At 41.4% G+C, this 19,835-nt stretch overlaps 1 protein-coding gene across 1 annotated transcript in view; it reads right to left on the bottom strand.

Annotated features, from left to right (window-relative positions):
* Positions 1-1,780: 1,780 nt before the first annotated feature.
* The window catches only part of ari-1 (E3 ubiquitin-protein ligase ariadne-1), a 48,570-nt gene continuing 30,515 nt past the window's right edge, over positions 1,781-19,835 (bottom strand). The window contains exons 8-9 of the mRNA XM_080266793.1: positions 9,123-9,349; positions 1,781-2,296 (exon numbers count right to left, since the gene is read on the bottom strand). Of these exons, the coding sequence (XP_080122919.1) occupies positions 2,212-2,296; positions 9,123-9,349 (312 nt within the window). The 3' untranslated portion in view covers positions 1,781-2,211. The remainder of the gene's footprint in view (positions 2,297-9,122; positions 9,350-19,835) is intronic.

Raw genomic sequence — 19,835 nt, forward strand, 5'->3', positions numbered from 1 at the left:
CACTGGTTAACACTGCACAATACAAGTGAAGCATTGTGATTGCTTTTACTTTCAGGAAGTGAAAAATTTTATATGGCAAATTCATCAATAATCTCTGTTTAAACATGTGTCTTCTTTGTGGTGTGTGGAATATTCATTTCAACAATTCAAACAGTTTTTGTCTAGCATAACTCATGTAGACTTTACAGCACAATCTAACTGATGAAAATATTCTCAGAAACATTCCTGGGTGGCACAGATGATCTTCCTTTCAAACTATGATCTAGTGATCAGGAAAGCAGTATTTGAAGAGATAAAGGCACGCAATGTCATAGATGATGAAAAACCTATTCAGTAAAAGAGCCATCTAATTCATCAGTAAGACATACAAAAAGAAGACAGCGAGTATTTATAATGATTATATCAGCTGCAACAGGACACATCAGCATCACTTTTCGCCAATCAAGCAAACATTAATACTGAACTGCAGCTGCAAACTTGCTATGTGTGAACTGTGGTGAAAGTCAAGAGACCATGAATCACTTACAAGCAGCCCAGCCCTTGGGAGGGAAAAAATAAAAATGTATATAGATATATCAATCAGCAACTCTCTGATCCTGGAACCTCAAGCTTCCTGTAACACCCTTCGAGAAGTAGCTGTCACAGTGGGTGGAATGCCACTGACAACTTTTTTTTTTTTTTTTTTTTTTTTAGGCATTTTTATTTGGTTGGCTAGCCCTGCTCTCCTAGCTACCTAGGCACTCAAAAGACTATGTTTTCCTAAGTGTCTAAAGTTATTATTCACCAAGAGCCTGAGTCCTATAAGAGCTCATGAACTCCATCCCTGCTAATGATATCTCACTGACTGAAAAACATACTTATTTATAATTATTTACATATTAATAACTCGTTCACCAAATACTCAACCCTTTTAGCTGCTAATTTTATTAGCTAATTACAGAGTACTTATATATTCACAATAATCTCTCATAAATAACAATCTACATACAATATATGTTACTGTGGACTGCAGCTGGATGCCTCACTCAAGATAATTTGGTAAGAACTCCAGACAAAATTTCAGTGAGTCAATGGACACTAACTCTGCACAGTTATGACCAATGTTGCACTACCCATTCCAAAATCAATACGAAGAGGCATTGAGGATTTTCATACTGATATAATTTCTGGCAATGATACACAACATGAGGACTACATTAAAATACAAGGAGAAGGCTACAATGCACTTCTTCCTGTATCTCACTAATAATATTAAGGTCGTTCATAACAGGTGTGTCAAGATACTGTAGTTTCCATCAGAGATTGAGTCTACTGTTACTTCTCCTGGTGCAAACTTATAAATGCTAAGTTGTGAACTAAAATTTCTGATCTCGACTGTATATATATATATATATATATATATATATATATATATATATATATATATATATACACATATATATATATATATATATATATATATATATATATATATATATATGTATATATATATATGTACATATACATATATATATATATATATATATATATATATATATATATATATATATATATATATATATTTGGTCTTCAGTATTAGCTTACATTCATGCATTTTAAATCTGGGTTCTCAACTTTAATGAAGTAAATGAGGGAAATGTGGAGAGAGAGAGAGAAAGAGAGAGAGAGAGAGAGAGAGAGAGAGAGAGATTTAAACATACGAAAGTTTAAGAAATTAGGGGAGTGCCTTCATGATTATCTATACTGAGAGGTACTGGACTTTATAAATGACTTACCAACCTCCTTCAAATGTATGATGTGTACGAATCCCCACTTTACACAGATGAGAATCAATCATAACTTCTTGAAAAAATGAAAGGCCTCCAAACTAAGTTCCTGAAAGTCAAACACTATAAAAGATTCAAAGACAAAAGAAGACATGTATCAACAAAAGCCAAACCGATCCAGATGTTCAGATTCACTCTCACTGTAGACTCTGATTTTCTGAAGATATTCTCAAGAGAAGTGATTCACAAAAATGCCGCAATTACAAATCATTCATACAATGCATGTTAGGAAACTTCTAAACCTACAATAAAAGCAGTGAGGCAATATTTTACATCTCACATGCTCAAATTTTCACCCCTCCCCCTCCTTTTTTCTCACAGATACTCATGTGCATAAATCTGATATAAACTGGACAAGACCTGGAGTGTGAAATAACCTTTTCTCCTAGGGTTCAGAGTACTCCCACCAGTCTTTATCGTACCCTTCGTGAACATGCTCTAACAGCTTTCTTCGTCTCTGGTCACAGTACCTGGGGAAAAAAAAAAAAAAAATGTCAAGATGTATGCCTTTAGTCACTCTTTTCTTATGATATCCATTACCCTGATGACTTGCTGATTGCAGAGCATAAAAAGGATGTAGAGGAAAGCTTTAGGAAATGGACAGAAGGAATGGGGAACATGGGTTTGAGAGTCAATGACTTTAATGACTTAGAGCAGCTTGTACTTCATTGTACTCTTATCCCTGACAGCCTTGTAGAGAGTTCCAACATACATGTGTATCCCAGTTTAACGATGCAATTGGTTAGGTAAAAACCTATTGTTAGGCGGGGTATCGTATATCGGGGTAATTTTAACATGTAAAGTAATGGGATGCGTTTTTCAGCCTTGGGTTTCCCCCCCAACCAAGTCCTAAACCCACCCAAATGAGCCCAAAAACAAGTTTAAAGCCAATCTAAATGGCCTAACAGCTACAAAAGAAGCTAACCTAAGCCTAACACCTGTAAATAACTCACTAAAACCAACAAATCTGAAAATCATCAAATATGACTGGAAAAAATAAACTTAGTAAACTGTACCCCAAAATGACAATATTCACTCCACCTACGGCTAAAACACATTAATTTAAGTCTAAAAACTGTTTATAAATCAACCTAAACATACAATTTTAGTCTAAAATATCAAAATTGGTAAAAAATATTAAAACCCATCGTTAAACCGGGGTATGGCCATCGTTTGGCAGGATATGGTGGTATTTCTACCCCCATCATTAAGCCGGGGTATCACATCTAGGGGTATCACATATTGGGGTATTACTGTATTTGACCTCTTCCTTACAACTAAACCTCCTGCTTATGCTGTTAAACTGTTCTCTCAGTTGAGGTCCTGTAATCATAACCTTATCACCTTACGGTTTCTACCCTTCTAACTGTGCCTTCAATTATAGCTTCCTTTCTGGTCGTTTTATAGCCAGTGCTGTAGATGGCCACTGTTCTTCTCCTAGAGCTATCAATAGTGGTATTCCTCAGGGTTCTGTCCTATCACCAACTCTCTTCTTTCTATTCATCAATGACCTAAGCTGTACATCTAACCCTATCCACTCATACGCTAATGATTCCACCCTTCACCTTTCCATTCACGTCCCACAGTATGCACCTCAGCAGTTACAACAAACAAGAGATGAGGCTATGGTGCACCTAATGTCTGACTTGGTTTATATCTCTGATTGGGGTGAAAGTAATCTCATTGTTTTTAATGCTTAAAAACCTCAGTTCTTACATCTTTCAACTCATCAAAATCTTATGCAGGAGCATCCTCTAATTTTTAACAATATCCAACTCAATCCCGCATCATCTTTAAACATACTTGGGGTTTCATTCTCTCAGGATTTATCTTGCAAAGATCATATTACCTCACTTGTAAAATCTGCTTGTAAGTGATTAGGTATGCTAAGCCAACTCCATGCCTTCTTTACCCTGCACAGCTGTTGACTTTATACTGTACACGGCTTTTATTCACCTGTGTGGAGTACAACTCTCATGTGTGGACTGGGGAGGTTCCCCACATACAGCTCTTCTCAGAAAGATGGAGTCAAAGACTTCTCGTTTCAATAACTGTTCTCCCCTTACTGTCTCTTCGAGGCACTGTTGCATCTTTATCTCGTTTTCTATCACTACTTCAATGGTAACTGCTACTCTGAACTGTATGCTTACATCCCTCCACCACTACAGCAGGTGTGTAGCACCCAACTAACAACAAATTCTCATCCCTTTTCTGTCCAACTCACCAATGCAAGAGTTAACTGTTACTCCCAGTCTTTCATGTATGCAACAGGTCAGTCCTGAAACTGTCTTCCTTTATCTGTATTTCCTACTGTCAATGACCTACAGTCTTTCAAACGCAGTGTGTCCATCCATCTTGAAATGAACAGATCTTGAAGTAGGCTCTCCATTATATTGTTTTTGTTTTTTTCTTGGAAGGAACAATCTTACAGACTTCTGGCCTTTGGTTCCTTCTTCTAAAAAAGTACCTAGGAGTGGTGGTGGCAGAACTGTCATAGCAGAGGGAGTGTGGTCATGTGCAGTTTGCCACAAGAATGTGGGAAGTAACTCCATCCTGCGCATTCTTTGTGACAGGAGGATATATAAGAGAGGTAATGGTATTAGAGGCAGGCTGCTGCAAAATAATGTTGATTTCATGTGTGCGGTGTGTCAGGGAAGAGCACGTAGACACTGCCAGGCGTGAAAGAATTGATTATGCCGGGCAGTCCCTTCAATGTGTGGAGGTGTTTTGTTATTTGGGGGACATGCTATGTGCTGGAGGTAAGAAGTGATTGGAGGAAGTTCAGGGAACTGTCATCTCTCTTAACACTGAGAGGGCTCTCCCTCCATGCAAAGGAATCTTAGAAGTGTAATGCTGTATGGCAGGGAGACCTGGGCAGTAAAGTAAGGGGATATTCACAGCTCAAATGTAAAGAACTGATAATGATTAGATGGATGCATAATGCATCCTTGAATGCAAGGCCTGGGGAGGCTAGGACTATGAGTGAAGGGGTGAGAGGAAGGATGGAATTTGAATGTATTGGTGTTGTGATGCAGAGGGGTAGACTAATATGGTTTGGGCATGATGAAAGGATGGAGGATGACAACTGGGTGCAGAGGATGAGAGGTGTGAACATCAAGAGGAGGGCTGTGAGAGACAGACCAAAAAAGACTTGGGATGAGGTCATAGAGTGTGACCTCAGGGATAAGGGACTGAACAAAGAGGCTACCAGAGACCGAGCAGCATGGAAAGCAGCAATTAGGTGACCAAGGCTGATGCATGCAAGCACACTGGAGCCTTTAAAAAAGATATCAGTTTTTAATATATTACCATTTCCGTCCAAAGGTAAATGCACGACCATGAAAATGAATGCAGTCTTGACTATTAATCTGCCGGTACAGTGTGTCACCTGACAATGTAACCAAGTTATTTTTAACCATGCACCATATATGAGAGGAAGAGTTTCCTGATACTGATGATGTATCACCAATATCTGCTGCTGCTGCTGTTGTTCATCAGCCGTATGACTGGCCAAGCACACTCATCAACCACAGGCAGCCAACTACCCCTGCAGGGTTGTCCCATGCAGTGAACTGATGTTCCCTTGCAGCTGACAGTGCCTCACCAAAGCAAGGTGCAGGGAGTAATGTGGAGCTTTGGTTCCTGAATGGATGCAATATTAGCATCACTCCACCCAGTTAACAATGGTACCAAAGCAGGCTCCACTTCGCCCCATTTTTGTTTATATGGTTACCACCCAGTGTGATAAATGGTTTCCTGGGTTACAGGAAACCATTACGCCTGTCACTCAGTGTACAGCCACCTAGAGTGGGAAGAAGAGTTATAAAAGAAACCGAAGAAAATGGAGAAAGAGAAAGGGAGGAGGGCACACACAGAGAAAGACAGAAATGGGAAGGAAGAAGTAGGCAGCACTACCTCATGTGAGTGGATAATAGCCACCACTACCTACCACCTCACCCATGACAGTATTATTGCAAGTGACAGTGCATAAGTGTGGGCAGGTTCCTAATTTCTCACAGTAATTTCTGAAGCCTGTCATGATGGCAGAAACATATCAGACCTTTCTAAAATGTTGCTGACTACATACCGTACTGTGGGATGCAGGATGAACACAACTAACAACCACAGATGATCCATAAATTAGTAAAGAATTGGGGCTTCCTTACAGTTTGTATACTTTAGTCTGTAACTACACAGTAACCCAATTACCGTGACCGTCATAATTCAAGCTGTGTCGGACAATGAATTTTTCAGATAATGCTGTATTACCCAGCCAACCCCTCTATGGGGGGTATAACCCCCACACAAGCCCTATACTGTCCTATGCAACTATCCGAACATAGAAAACATAACCCAATATAGTTTTCGTGACAAAAAGTCATGGTACACCATATTATAAAGTATTACTGCACTGTACAGACAGTATATTAAATGTACAGTAAATCATGGTAGCTATATATATACATATATATATAGCTACATATATACAGTATATATATATATATATATATATATATATACTGTATATATATACAGTAGGCCCTTGCAACTAGCAATCTTAAGAGACTGATGAAACCTCGCTAGTCATGAAACCACTATTTTGGAAGCAAACTTTAAATAGTGAAATATAAAAATAGGCTGGAACATTTAGAAAGTTCAACTCTTTTTCCATGTTTGTCTACTTGTATCCACTAACTAGTCACATTTTTATATATTTATTACAATTAATAAGACAAAGCAACAAAAAGTCACCTTCAATGCTCAGAATGCAATTTATTGAAAGAAAAAGTTGGGAGTTGGGAGTTTGCATGCTTACTGGGAGTAAATGCCACCACCACCATCGCCACCTTCCTCTCCACTATTGCCACCCTCTCGAGCACCAGCTTTTCTCTGTATCTCCTGTAGTATCTCATCATCACTTTCAAACCCTTCATAGTTGGTAAGTTCCATGGGGCTAAATGGGACAACATCATTTGGTCCTTCATCTTCGTAGATTGCGCTGATAGCTTGTCTCACAGCTTCACGTTCCTCATTTTCTCTATGAAAATAGCAAGAATTGGGCAAGGTCGCACTTGCATAGTGATGGACAGGACAACAGTGAATCGAAACACGCCATATGACTTGCTCGCATGGTGCAGCTCACTCGCTAGACGAGACTCGCTTGCTAGGAAAACGAGTTGAAATGTGCCTCGTGGCCCGCTAATTAGACGACGATTGGCATGGAGTTGTTAGTTTTGAGGTTTTTGTCGCTAGTTATGAAGCTGAAGACAGTTTCTATCCTATCGCTAGACTTAAAATCACTAGTCAAAAAAACGTTATTTGCGGGGCCCTACTGTATATATATACAAAAGACATGTAGTAGGACAATAAATGCGACATACAGTAAGGTACATTCGTTTCATTTTTGAAGACTCCAACTTGCTTGCATGCATCTTCCTTGGTCACCTAATGGCGGCTCTCCACGCTGCTCGATTGCTGGCAGCCTCCCTGTTCAGGCCCTTAACCCTGAGGTCACACTTAATGACCTCGTCCCATGTCTTATTTGGTCTACCCCTCACACCCCTACCCCTAATATTAACACTTCTCATTTCCTACACCCAATTATCATCCCCCATCCTCTGCACTTGCCCAACCACCTCAATCTCTCTCTCCTCATCACAACACCAATGCACTCCAGTCCCATCCTATCTCTCAACTCTTTCATCGTAAACCTAGCCTCTCCAGGCCTTGCACCCAGGGACCTACAACACATCCACCTAATCAATGTCATTTCTGGACATCTGAACCTGCGAATATCCTCTTCCTTTACTGCCCAGGTCCCACTACCTTACAGCATTACACTCCTAACACATGCTGCATACAAAGATCACTAAGCACGTAGGGAGAGCCCTCTCAATGTCACGAGAGGCAACAGTTCCCTGAACTTCTTCCAACCACTCCTTTCCCTGGCCACAGAGCTAGCTCCAGCCCCACCTCCAGCACATAACATGTCTCCCAAATAATAAAACTCTTCCACACACTCAAAAGACTCACCAGCAAGTTCAATCCTTTCACGCCTGACAATCTCCACCTGCTCTCCCTGAAACATGGCATACATAAAATCAGCATTATCTCACAGTCTACCTCTAATACCACTACAACTCTTATGCACCCACTTATCACAAACACTGCACAAGATGGAATTATCTCCGACGCCCTTGTGGCAAATTACACAAGGTCACTCTCCCTCTTCTTTGACAGTACCGCCACCAACCCTAGATATCATCACGTCTGTTTTATCTGCATTTACTCTTAAGCCCTTGTGCCCCATACCATCTCTCCACTTCTTAAATCTTTCCTCCGCCTCCCTTTCATTCTCTGCAATCAACACCAAATCATCAGCATACAACAACTCCCACGGGAGTCCATTTCTGAAGTCATGTGAGAGGGATTCAAGTACCATGATAAACAAGAGGGGACTTATAACTGACCCCTCATGTACACCAACATTCACAGAAAACTCATCACTCAAATCTCCATTCACTCTTACCTGGGTGCAAGCACCCACATACATGGCCATAACCACCCTAACCAGCCACTCCATGATCTGAAGCTTTCTCATTGCCCACTTCACCACCTCACTAGGGACTCTGTCAAACACCTTCTCTAAATCAACAAAAACAAAGTACAGTTCCCTTTTCTTTCCTATATATTCCTATATATTCTGCACTAAAATATACAGCTACTGAATACTGTACTTACCACACTGAAGTACAGAAGAATATTTTGTTGATTATTTCTATGTGGTTAGAGGCACAGAGATGCCATAGTGGGTTACCATGCAAATCACTGATTAGCCTTTGTTGAATCACCTGATTATCCCTCAGGTTCTTCTTGAGGAAAAGGATATTTCTTGTTCATTTGGTAGAAGGGGGAGCCATACAGTACACATACATATGCCAGCACAAGGGCAAGCAAAATATGACTATGCAAAAGCTCTTATTTAGCTACACAGAAGGCACAAATTCAATTACAAACTTAGCACAAACCTGCACTGGACAGCTTACAGTGTGAAAATGAGTCAGCGCAGGCAGAGTGGATTTTGTTTTGATGGGCACTGTGGGTGGCAGAGAGCAGCAGGCAGTGTGAAAAATACAGTTTCCTTGTGCGAGGGGTTTAATGCCATAAAAAGTGAATGTTTTAATCCCGCCATAATTTTTTTGCTTTTTTGGACAATGATGGGTAATGAGTGTTGGATAATTGAAGGATTACTGTATATGTCTACAAAAATCAACATAAATACAAAAATACACTCACCTGTATTTATCTTGAACCTTCTGTTTAATGTCTGCCAAGTTTTCCTGGGTGATGTCTCGTTCCAAGTATTCACTTAAAGTTTCTGTCGCACTCTCAACATCTTTCTGGTTGTCTTCAAATATTACGGACTGATTATTCTTTCGGAGATAATACGCGAACACATAAGTGAACATAAGTGTCTGCCTGCACTCACACAGTATGTCCACAGCCTTCTTGAGGAACTGAACCTGCAACATACAAAATATATGGTAATTTATAAAAATGCAAAAACATTTTCAAGTTCTACTATGCTCATATGATCTCAGATATAACAAGATGTTATAGTCAACTCCTTGAACCCTTTCATACTATCTATCCATCTACCTATAGCCAGATGCCTTGATCTCATAAGGGATGGCCAAGTCACTCTGTCCCCTGCCATTTCACTGCCCTCCCCCCAGTTCACACCCCACTCTCTCATGTACCTCTCCATTCCATCGCTCCATCTCATCCTCAGTCTCCCCCATCCAACTCACTCCCATACACTCTCCTCATTAGTATCTCGCTCTCCATCCTCTCCACGTGGCCAAACCACCTCAATGTATTTCTCCTAAACTTACTACCACATCTACATCCACACCACAATGCTCCTTCACATCCTCATCTGTCAATCTATCTCTCCATGTAACTCCACATGCTCCTCTCAAATAACACATTTACACTGGTCTCACTCTTGACTGGTGTCCTTCCAACAAGGTCCAAGCTTTGCGTCCATTCCTTTAGAGATCAGGGCTCTTGTTTGGCGAGCCACAGCTCGCAAATGCGAGAATTTTTTCCCTTCGGCGAACAAATATTACATGCAAGTAGCCTTTTGGCGAGGAGAAAATCCATCCACTTCAAAACCCAGTAAACTACAGAATAAGTAAATCTCAATTAAATGGTCGATTATTAAGTCCTTCCTTGTTGCCACTGTGAATGTTTAAAACCTCATTATCTGATTCTAATCATCACAATGTGTAAATAAATAAATATATTTATTGCTCGTATGTGTGCAACACATGCTTTAGGAAAAGAGACAGTAGGTTAATTACGTATGAGTCTGGGGGAAATAGCAATCAGACAGATTATTTTCTGGTTAGGAGACCCGATAGGAGGTTAGTGAGGGATGTTAAAGTTGTAGGAAGCGAGGAGTGTGTGCAGCAGCACAAACTATTGATTTGTGATATGGTGTTTAAAAAGAACAAGTGATGAAAAAGAGGACTTATGTACCTAGAAGGAAAATATGGAAGCTGAAAAACCAAGTAGTAAGGGATGCCTTCTACAGCGAGTTGAGGAGAGTGGTGGCTGAACAGGGAGCTGTAGACAGAGGCGTTAATGAACAGTACAGAGCCCTCAATAACAATTTCTTGAGAGTTACTGATGTAACATGCGGTTGGACAAGAGGACCACCAAGATATAAAGTAACTTGGTGGTGGGATGAGGGTGTAGAAGCTGCAGTAAGGAGAAAAGATGGCTTTTCCGGGAATGGAAGAAGGGTGGGAGCAAAGAGGAATATTTGGCTGCCAAGCGTATGGCTAGAAGAGAGGTATACAGGGCAAAGTCTGAGTCACAGAGACTATTACTTGATAACCTAAATCATGGGGAAAGGAAAAATATATTTAGGATGGCAGGTCAAGTGAAGAGGGATAATCGGGATATTATAGGTGAGCAGTGTGTGAAGAATGATCAAGGAAGGGTAGTGGTGAACAGTGAGGATATTAAAGATGCATGGAGAGAGCATTATAACAGGTTGTTGAATGAGGAGTTTGACTGGGACAGGGAAGGTTTGGAGCCAGCAGATCCAGCGTCTGGCCCTTGGCCTTTGATTGATACTGCTACTGTGAGTGAGGCAATAGGCAGGATGAGGGTGGGGAAGGCAGCAGGTGTGTCTGGGTTGACTGCCGAAATGTTGAAGGCCTCAGACGATATAGGGGTGAGTTTAGTCACTGACCTGATTAATAGGATTATTTATGAGTGTGTTGTTCCAGATGATTGCCTGAAGAGTGTAATTGTAAATGTGTATAAAGGGAAGGGTGATACCCTGGAAAAAGGAAATTATAGAGGCATAAAGCTTTTAGATCAGATAATGAAGGTAATGGAGAGAGTTTTAGAAAGTATGATTAGAGAAAGAGTGCATATTGATGAGATGCAGTTTGGGTTTATGCCAGGTAGGGGGACCACTGATGCTATATTCATTGTTCGACAGCTTCAGGAAAAATATATTGGTAGGAGAAGGGATCTTTATTTTGTTTTTGTTGATTTGGAAAAGGCCTTTGACAGAGTCCCTAGAGAGGTGGTGAAGTCGGCAATGAGAAAGCTTGGCTTGGAGGAGTGGCTGGTTAGGGTGGTTATGGCTATGTATGTGGGTGCTCACACCCAGGTAAGAGTGAATGGAGATTTGAGTGATGAGTTTTCTGTGAATGTTGGTGTGCATCAGGGGTCAGTCTTGAGTCCCATGTTGTTTATCATGGTACTTGAAGCCCTTTCACATGACTTTAGAAACGGACTCCCGTGGGAGTTGTTGTATGCTGATGATTTGGTGTTGATTGCAGAGAACATAAGGGAGGCGGAGGAAAGGTTTAGGAAGTGGAGAGATGGTATGGGGCACAAGGGTTTAAGGGTATATGCAGATAAAACAAAAGTGATGATATCTAGGGTTGGTGGTGGTACTGTCAAAGACGAGAGAGAGTGGCCATGTGCAGTTTGCCACAAGGGCGTGGGAAGTAATTCCATCTTGTGCGGTGTGTGTGATAAATGGGTGCATAAGAGATGTAGTGGTATCAGAGGTAGACTGCGAGATAATGCTGATTTTATGTGTACAGCGTGTCGGGGTGAGCAGGTGAAGATTGTCAGCCGTGAAAGGATTGAACTTGCTGGTGAATATCTTGAGTGTGTGGAAGAGTTTTGTTATTTGGGAGACATATTGTGTGCTGGAGGTGGAGCTAGAGCTAGCTCTGTGGCTAGGGTGAGAAGTGGTTGGAAGAAGTTCAGGGAGCTCTTGCCTTTCCTGACATTGAGAGGACTCTCCCTACGTGCTAAGGGGTCTTTGTATGCAGCATGTGTTAGGAGTGTAATGCTGTATTGTAGTGAGACCTGGGCAGTGAAGGAGAAAGATATTCGCCGGCTCAGACGTACAAAAATGACAATGATTAGGTGGATGTGCAGTGCGTCCCTGCGTCCAAGGCCTGGAGGGGCTGGGTTTACGATGGAAGAACCGAGAGGTAGGATGGGACTGGAGTATATTGGTGTTGTGATGAGGAGAGGTAGACTGAGATGGTTTGGACATGTGGAGAGGATGGGGGATGATAATTGGGTGAGGAAGGTGAGAAGTGTTAATATTGAGGGTGGGGTTATGAGGGGTAGACCAAGAAAGACATGGGACGAGGTCATTAAGTGTGACCTCAGGGTTAAGGGACTGAACAAGGAGGCTGCAATGGATCGTGCAGCGTGGAGAGCCGCCATTAGGTAACCAAGGCCGACACATGCAAGCATGTTGGAGCCTTTAAAAACGAAACGAAATGAAAATATTTCGGCTCGTAGTCAGTTTGGCTACTAAAAATTTATTTGGCTCGTAAATCTGAAACCTTAGGAGCCAAATGGCTCACAACCATTGGCAGTTAGCAAGAGCCCTGGAGATGGTATTACAATACTATCATTCAGTGACTTTTTTACTTCCAAGCTCACTTCCCCCTTTCTTATCATTGCTTTCAAAGACCCTGCAACCTTTCTTCCTTGTTGTACCCTTTCAAGCACTTCATCCTCCAAACTTCCATCCTTACTCATCACACTACCCAAGTACGCAAATCTACTCACATTTTCCATTTCCTCACCATCCAACCTCACTGTGCACTCAGTGACTTGATTTCTCTCAAAGACCACAACTTTAATCTTCCCTACATTCACCTTTACATTTGGTTTCTTACACACTCTCCCAAACTCATTCACCAAGCCTTGCAGTTCCCCTTCATCTTCACTTAACAACACAGTATCACCAGCAAACATCCCAGTAATTATTTTGGAAGGAAAATTTAAATACAAGATTAAACTGCATGGTGAATACAGTACAGTATTTTCCTTTCCCGGGCACTTCCCATTCCCCAAGAATCTGTTTTACTGGCATAAAGCATCCATCACTGACTTTCTAAATGTTTGCAATTAAAGTACAAGTACATCACTGATTTTCTAGCACCCTTGGTTCCTGAGCCTTGTTGAATGAATTGTTTTGCCAGACTAATAGAGGTCATATATAATAATTCAACAATACACCTCTCACCCACTACCCTTCAGTAACATCAAACTCAATTCTAGTTTAAGTTCTTTATTGACCAATTGATCCTGGTTTATTATCACGTTACCCAACAAGTTCACTCCATCACTCTGACCCTGTCAAAACGATTCCACCATCACTCGATCACACATAGTACTCTTACCATCCAATGGTCATTTGCTTCTTCGAATCATTGTCTGCATAGAGTTTAAATATTTTTTTTCCTTTGCTTCTTTATATCATAAACAGTTGACCAACCATTACCATATGGGTCACACAACTTCAGCATGGAAACATAATGGTCCAGTTTTTTCAAAAGTTCTACCTTCTTGTGTGTGTTTTTTTTTAACATACAAAAAAAAGTCCTACTGCATTAACTCCCCCCAAAACAGCTGTTAAAACACCATTCTGACCTGTTGGGTGAGTGAAAATGTATGCGAAGAAATAGGCAACCAGTGCAGTAGGTCATTGGGTAGCTATGTATTGGTTATTATGGTAATGGTGTGCCTTACAGCAACTGGCTTACATGTGCAAACAACCCCGAAATGTAATAACGCTTTATGCACTCCATACTTGCTTAAACTGCTTCAGTAGATACAGTACCAGTGATGGAAATATGCTTTTGATCTGATTGTGGTGGTACAATACTTCAGAATAAACTCAAGTGGTGATACAGTATAGTATGGAGGGGTAAACTTAACTAACAGAATGATAAATGTTGAGAAGCGTCATTTTCAGAAGAACAGATATTGACAGCTAGGAACGGTTAATTGTGAGAGTTTCATATTCATAGACAAAATACAATGACAACAATGCAGGCTCAAATAGTTAGGAGAAATATGAGTGAAAAGGGTCTCCTGGTTCATGTGCGAGAGTAGCAAACTCAGTGTAAATACTGTACTGTTGAACCAGTCCCTCCTGTCTTTTTGGGGATTATTATCTGAGTACAGTATCAGGCAAAGAAGTGTGTGGAAACTTTTAGGGGATGAACCAATTAACATTTATTCCCATTAATTGCTTTATTTGGTTTATGAGTTTGGCAGACCAATTAACCTGAGAATTGCGAGTTACATCAAGAAACCCCAGTGTCTGACTGCTACTTACATCATGAAAGTTGAACCATAAATCAAAGTCTCTGCGCTTTGTTTTGACGTGAATTGTGGTCAGCTGTTCATTTGTAAGTCAAATGGAGGCATCTAATTTACCTTATCATACAATAATGTACCTTCTTTCATCTCATAACCCTAAAATCAGTTTCCAATAAAATGACAATGCTGATTTTTTTTTTTATCAGTGTCATGCTTGCTATTATTGCACTATAACTTTAGATACTGGTAGCCCCTACACTACTGCATAATGACCTAATAATTTAGGAACATACACTTCAATACAGTATTACATTCCCTATCACTCTTTAAGATCAGAAATGGAATACTAGGAACTTCAAAAACTGGTGTTTTTCTGGGCACCATAGGGGTCCCCTCAAATCCTAATGGCACAGTTGATGGGTTAACCATAACCAGTGAAATAGACTGGTATTAATGCTTGGCGCCACCAATGACACTTATATCTTTCTTAGAAGCCCTAGCTAGGGTTAAATGTCAGTAAAATGAGCTAAGAATCGCACAAAATTCAGGGATCACCACCAAGACATGCAGTAAAAGCAATACAAGTGAGAACGCACTACACTAATCGCAATCAGTGGCCACCCGATAAACTAGTCTGGCGGGCACAGGAATCTCATATGTTCACTCTTAATTTTGTCCACATTAAAAGAGGTGTTTGGATAATCTGAGGCTGAAAAAACAGTGGTATACTTGTATCAGAAGTGGGGAAAAAATGAGAAAATTTAAGATTTTGACTATGTTTCTGCACTCTCGAACAGGGGACTGAGGAATGAACTGACTCAAGCTTGCAACACCCCTTTACTACTCAATGTCATTCTGAAGCTGGATAAAATCATTTAAAGGTAGCAAGAAGAAACTAATAAAATACATCACCATATTCAAGGGACAAGGTGAGGATTATCCCCAGCAAGGAAGAATTATTTTGTGAAACAGAGTACAGTAATTAATGAATTATACTGAAGTCTCACAATGTATTTGATGTGATTCAGTGTATTTGTGTACTGTACAACAAATGTCAAAGATATTAACAAATATAATTAGTACAGTTGCTGTTGTGCTATCCCAGACTGTCTCATCAAGCAGACCCATCAACTGAAGGCAAACAACTGTCCCTCCAGGGATGTCCCATGCAGTAAAGCATCACTCCCATGCAGCTGAGAGCCTTGACACAGTGAGGTGTGGGGATTAGCGTGAAGGTATGGTTGCAGGGTGGATGCTGCATTTGCATGTCTCCACCCAGTTAACATAGGCACTATAGGAGGCTCCACATCACTCTGTTATTTGGCTATATGTTTACCACTCAGCATTGTAAATGGCTACTTGAGTTACAGGAAACCATTAGGTGTCATTCAGTATAGAGCCACCCAAAGTGGAAAGAAAGAGTCATAAGAAGTTAGTGACATGAAGTATGAAAAACAGGAAGAGAAAAACAAACACAGAAAAAGAATGATTGACATGAAGGAAGAAGCAGGCAGCACTACATCAACTGAGTGGGGCGAGGGGGACTGTGGAGGTATGTGAGGTGTCACTGTGCCCTGACTTTTACATATTATCATAAATACATCATAAATAAACAGTAAACTAAACATTCTGTGGGTTAGATTGGCACACACATGGAGCAGGAAAAGTCCGCACCATGCCAAGCGCATCACCAGACTGCAAATAGTTAGCTGACTGCCTGCTAGCAAATGCAAGGCAATAGTAAAAGATATGTATATTTGTGCACTTCCACTTTAAATAAAGGGTTTAATGCAGAATTACTTTCCCTCACATTCTACTGGTGGATACTGACTAAGAATAATTAGTAAACTGAGTACACTTTTTTGCCAGGATGTCTTCTTTGTGTAACATAACTTGTGTAGCTAATAACCTGTTTTCATTTCTACTTGTTTCCATTTACACATTTCACTCACTTTTAATGAATACCAATACCTTAAACAAGCATTAGGTGGCTGGTATCTTGTTAACCAGCTGGGGTGTGGTTAGGCTAAAAAGACTGATGAAATGAGGAAATGATTCATGATTAGTTGCTAAGGACTGATGAATGTCAAACTGTCAGACCAATCTTTGAGAATAATTTTACTCTTTCTTTCTAGCATCACACATTTGCAAACATCAGCAAGGGGTCTTATAATGTATTCCTCATAAATGTTCAGGGCCGACTGTGCTTTCAGTTATTGCTTAACCCCAGTCTGTCTGGCCAAGAAAACCAGCTGACCACAAGTGAGCAACTGCTATTGTGGGGCCATCCTACAGGTACGGTACTGTATATACACCACGTGGAGATACAGCACTCCCTTGTGGTAGACAGCACCTCCCCAGAGTTGGATCAGGGTTCTTCCCACCACAGGGTGGTGCTGATGAGGAGCCTACACATGGTGGCACTGTGTACCCTGGATGCGGCAGCTGCAGTGTTCACCCAGACGCAAAACCTACTCAGACTTCCTTGGACCTTACCATGGGAAGTATTTGATTGTATTTACTGCTTATGGTACTGTAGGCTATTCACTACACGATTTTCTCAAGTTATAATCATGATTCAAAATGCTAAAATTTTCCAGTTTACATAAAGCCTTTGGATCCAAGCATTTCTAATTTGAGAGACTGCATATCTAGACTGTGTTACCTGTCCAAGCCACTGACTTCCAATGACTGGACTGATAATGATTAGATGGATGTGTAATGCATACTTGAATGACAAGCCTAGGAGGGTTAGGACTGCAAATAAAGAGTTGAGAGGAGGGATGGGACTCAAAACGTATTAGCACTGTGCTGAGAAGGGGTAGATTGAGATGGTTTGGGCATGTGGAGATGACGGGGGATGACAAGTAGGTGGGAAGGGTGAAAGGTGTGAGAGCTGAGAGTAGAGCTGTGAGAGGCAGACAGAAAAAGACTTTAGATGAGGCCACAGAGTGTGACCTCAGGGAAAAAGGGCTGAACAGAGAGGCTGCTAAAGATCAAGCTGCAAGGAAAGCAGCCATTAGGTTAACCAAGGCCTACACACTGAAGTATGTTGAAACTTTTATTCATCATCATCATCATTAACATCCAGTAAAAAAAAAAATTAAATAAAAATAAAAATAAATAAAATAAAATAAAAATAAAAATAAATAGAGGTCCCCCTAAGGGGGGAATCACACCAGCCACGAGCCGATACATATCTAGCGCAGCTCGGAAGATGACCTGGACCTTGTCCTACTTTCACCAATTTTGAACTCAAAGGAGATTTTCATCCGTACTACACCATCCATCCATCTATCATCCAATGCTATGTTGCCCCATGAGGAGTGTAGAAGCCCGGGGTTAGGCAAGTTGGTACAGACGTTTAAGATGAGAGCGACCAGCCTCACTCATCCCTGAGTGGCATTACATAAGCCACCTGTAAAATTTTATGATGATATCTTGAGTGACTGAGAAGTTATCGTGGTACCAGACACACAACCTTGACCTGCTTTCACCAATTTCGAACTCGTAAGGGATTTTCATCCCTACTACACACCTGTAAAATTTTGTGATGATGTCTTGAGCGGTTGCAAAGTTATTGTGCTAACAGAAACACAGACACCCAAACAGACAGACAAACTGAAAACAATACTCGTACAAGATTTTCATCCCTACTACACACCTGTAAAATTCTGTGATGGCATCTTGAGCGGTTGCGAAGTTATCGTGCTAAGAGACAGACATGCAGACAAACTGAAAACAATACCAGTTTCGCTACTGTGGCTGGTAATAAAATACTAATAATAATGGGAGAAGTACAGTACAGTATGATGAAGAATATACAATCAGACTGAAGAGGCCAATCAAGAACAATGTTATGTTGTGAAAAGTGTTCCTATGATAACCCACAGCTTTAGAATTAACCCGCCATGTGCTGGACACTTTTAGCCCTATGTGTCACCCTCGTGCCGGCCAATTTTCGATTTGTGTGTGTGTACGGTACTCGTCAGATGTATTCAGCGTTGTCTGCCAGGCGCGCAATACTTATGGCCCAAAAAGAATCACCCATTCTGGGGGGTAAGAATTGAGCCACAAGTTTGAGCTCCGGGCATGACGTCACGGTAGCCTGAGGCCTTCCGACGCGCTGGTTGGTTCCCGCCTCAGTCGCCCACGGGCTGCCTGAGAGAGAGGAACTCCGCCGAGTGTCCCTCTCAAATTGCGCCATTTTTTACCGAGTGTCCCGCAGTGTTTTGGCCTTCAAAACTTTGTTATGGCACCTACCCGTGAACTATCGAGTGAAATCATATCCCAGATCATTGCTCTAAAGGAGGCAGGCCACCAGACAAAGGAAATTAGTGAATTGGTTGGTGTGGCACGATCGACAGTGCGTCGTTGGTGTGCGCGGTTTCGGGAGGAAAACAGTGGTGCAGTTCCCACAAAGAAACCGAGGTCTGGTAGGCCTAGGAAAACTTCCCCAAGGTCTGTTAATGTTTTAAAACGTGCAGTGGAGTTTAATCCTTGTGTGAGTGCAAGGAAAATTAAGGAGAGCAACCCGGAAGTGTTTGGTGAGGTGTCAGTGAGAACAGTGTCTCGTAGGGTGCATGAGCTTGGTTACACAAGTCACAGGCCTGTGAAAAAGCCTCTTCTCACCAAGAGCCAGAGAATTCGTAGGCTTGCCTTTGCTAATAAATATCTAACCTGGGGTGAGGAGCAATGGTTGTCAGTGTTGTGGTCTGATGAGGCAACGTTTAGTGTTACCTGTAACAGAGGAGCACGTGTGTATCGACGCAAAGGTAGTGACCCACTTGACCCACGGTATGTAGAAAGCACAGTTAAACATCCTGATTCACGCATGGTATGGAGTTGTTTCTCAGGGAAGGGTTTGGGGAAGCTTGTTGTACTTCCCAAGAACCTCAGAGTGAATCAGGATGTTTACCTGGAGCTTCTGTGTGATCATTCACCAGACTCCTTCGAGCTAACAGGTGCACGAGTGTTTCAGCAGGACGGTGCACCTGCTCACAAGGCCAAATCGGTCACCAATTGGCTTCGTGACTGCGAGGTATCATTCATGACAGACTGGCCAGGAAATAGCCCAGACCTCAACCCGATTGAAAACCTCTGGTACCTCGTAAAGAAGAGTCTCCAAGGGAAAGACGTGAGCTCTCTGCCTAAGTTGGAAGCCGCCATTCGTGACTCCTGGGACAAAATACCCCTCCAGCACCTCAGGAGCCTCGCCCTTTCACTTCCAAGACGTCTCAGGTCCGTGAAGAAAAGTAAAGGCTACCCTACAAAGCACTAAAGGTAAATAAAATGCATTATTTATATGTTTTTTCAATGTTGAAAGGTTTCTTTCTCAGG

This window comes from Coenobita brevimanus, chromosome 22 (assembly GCF_032717465.1).
Source record: "Coenobita brevimanus isolate Jiangsu-jjx chromosome 22, ASM3271746v2, whole genome shotgun sequence".
NCBI lineage: Eukaryota > Metazoa > Arthropoda > Malacostraca > Decapoda > Coenobitidae > Coenobita > Coenobita brevimanus.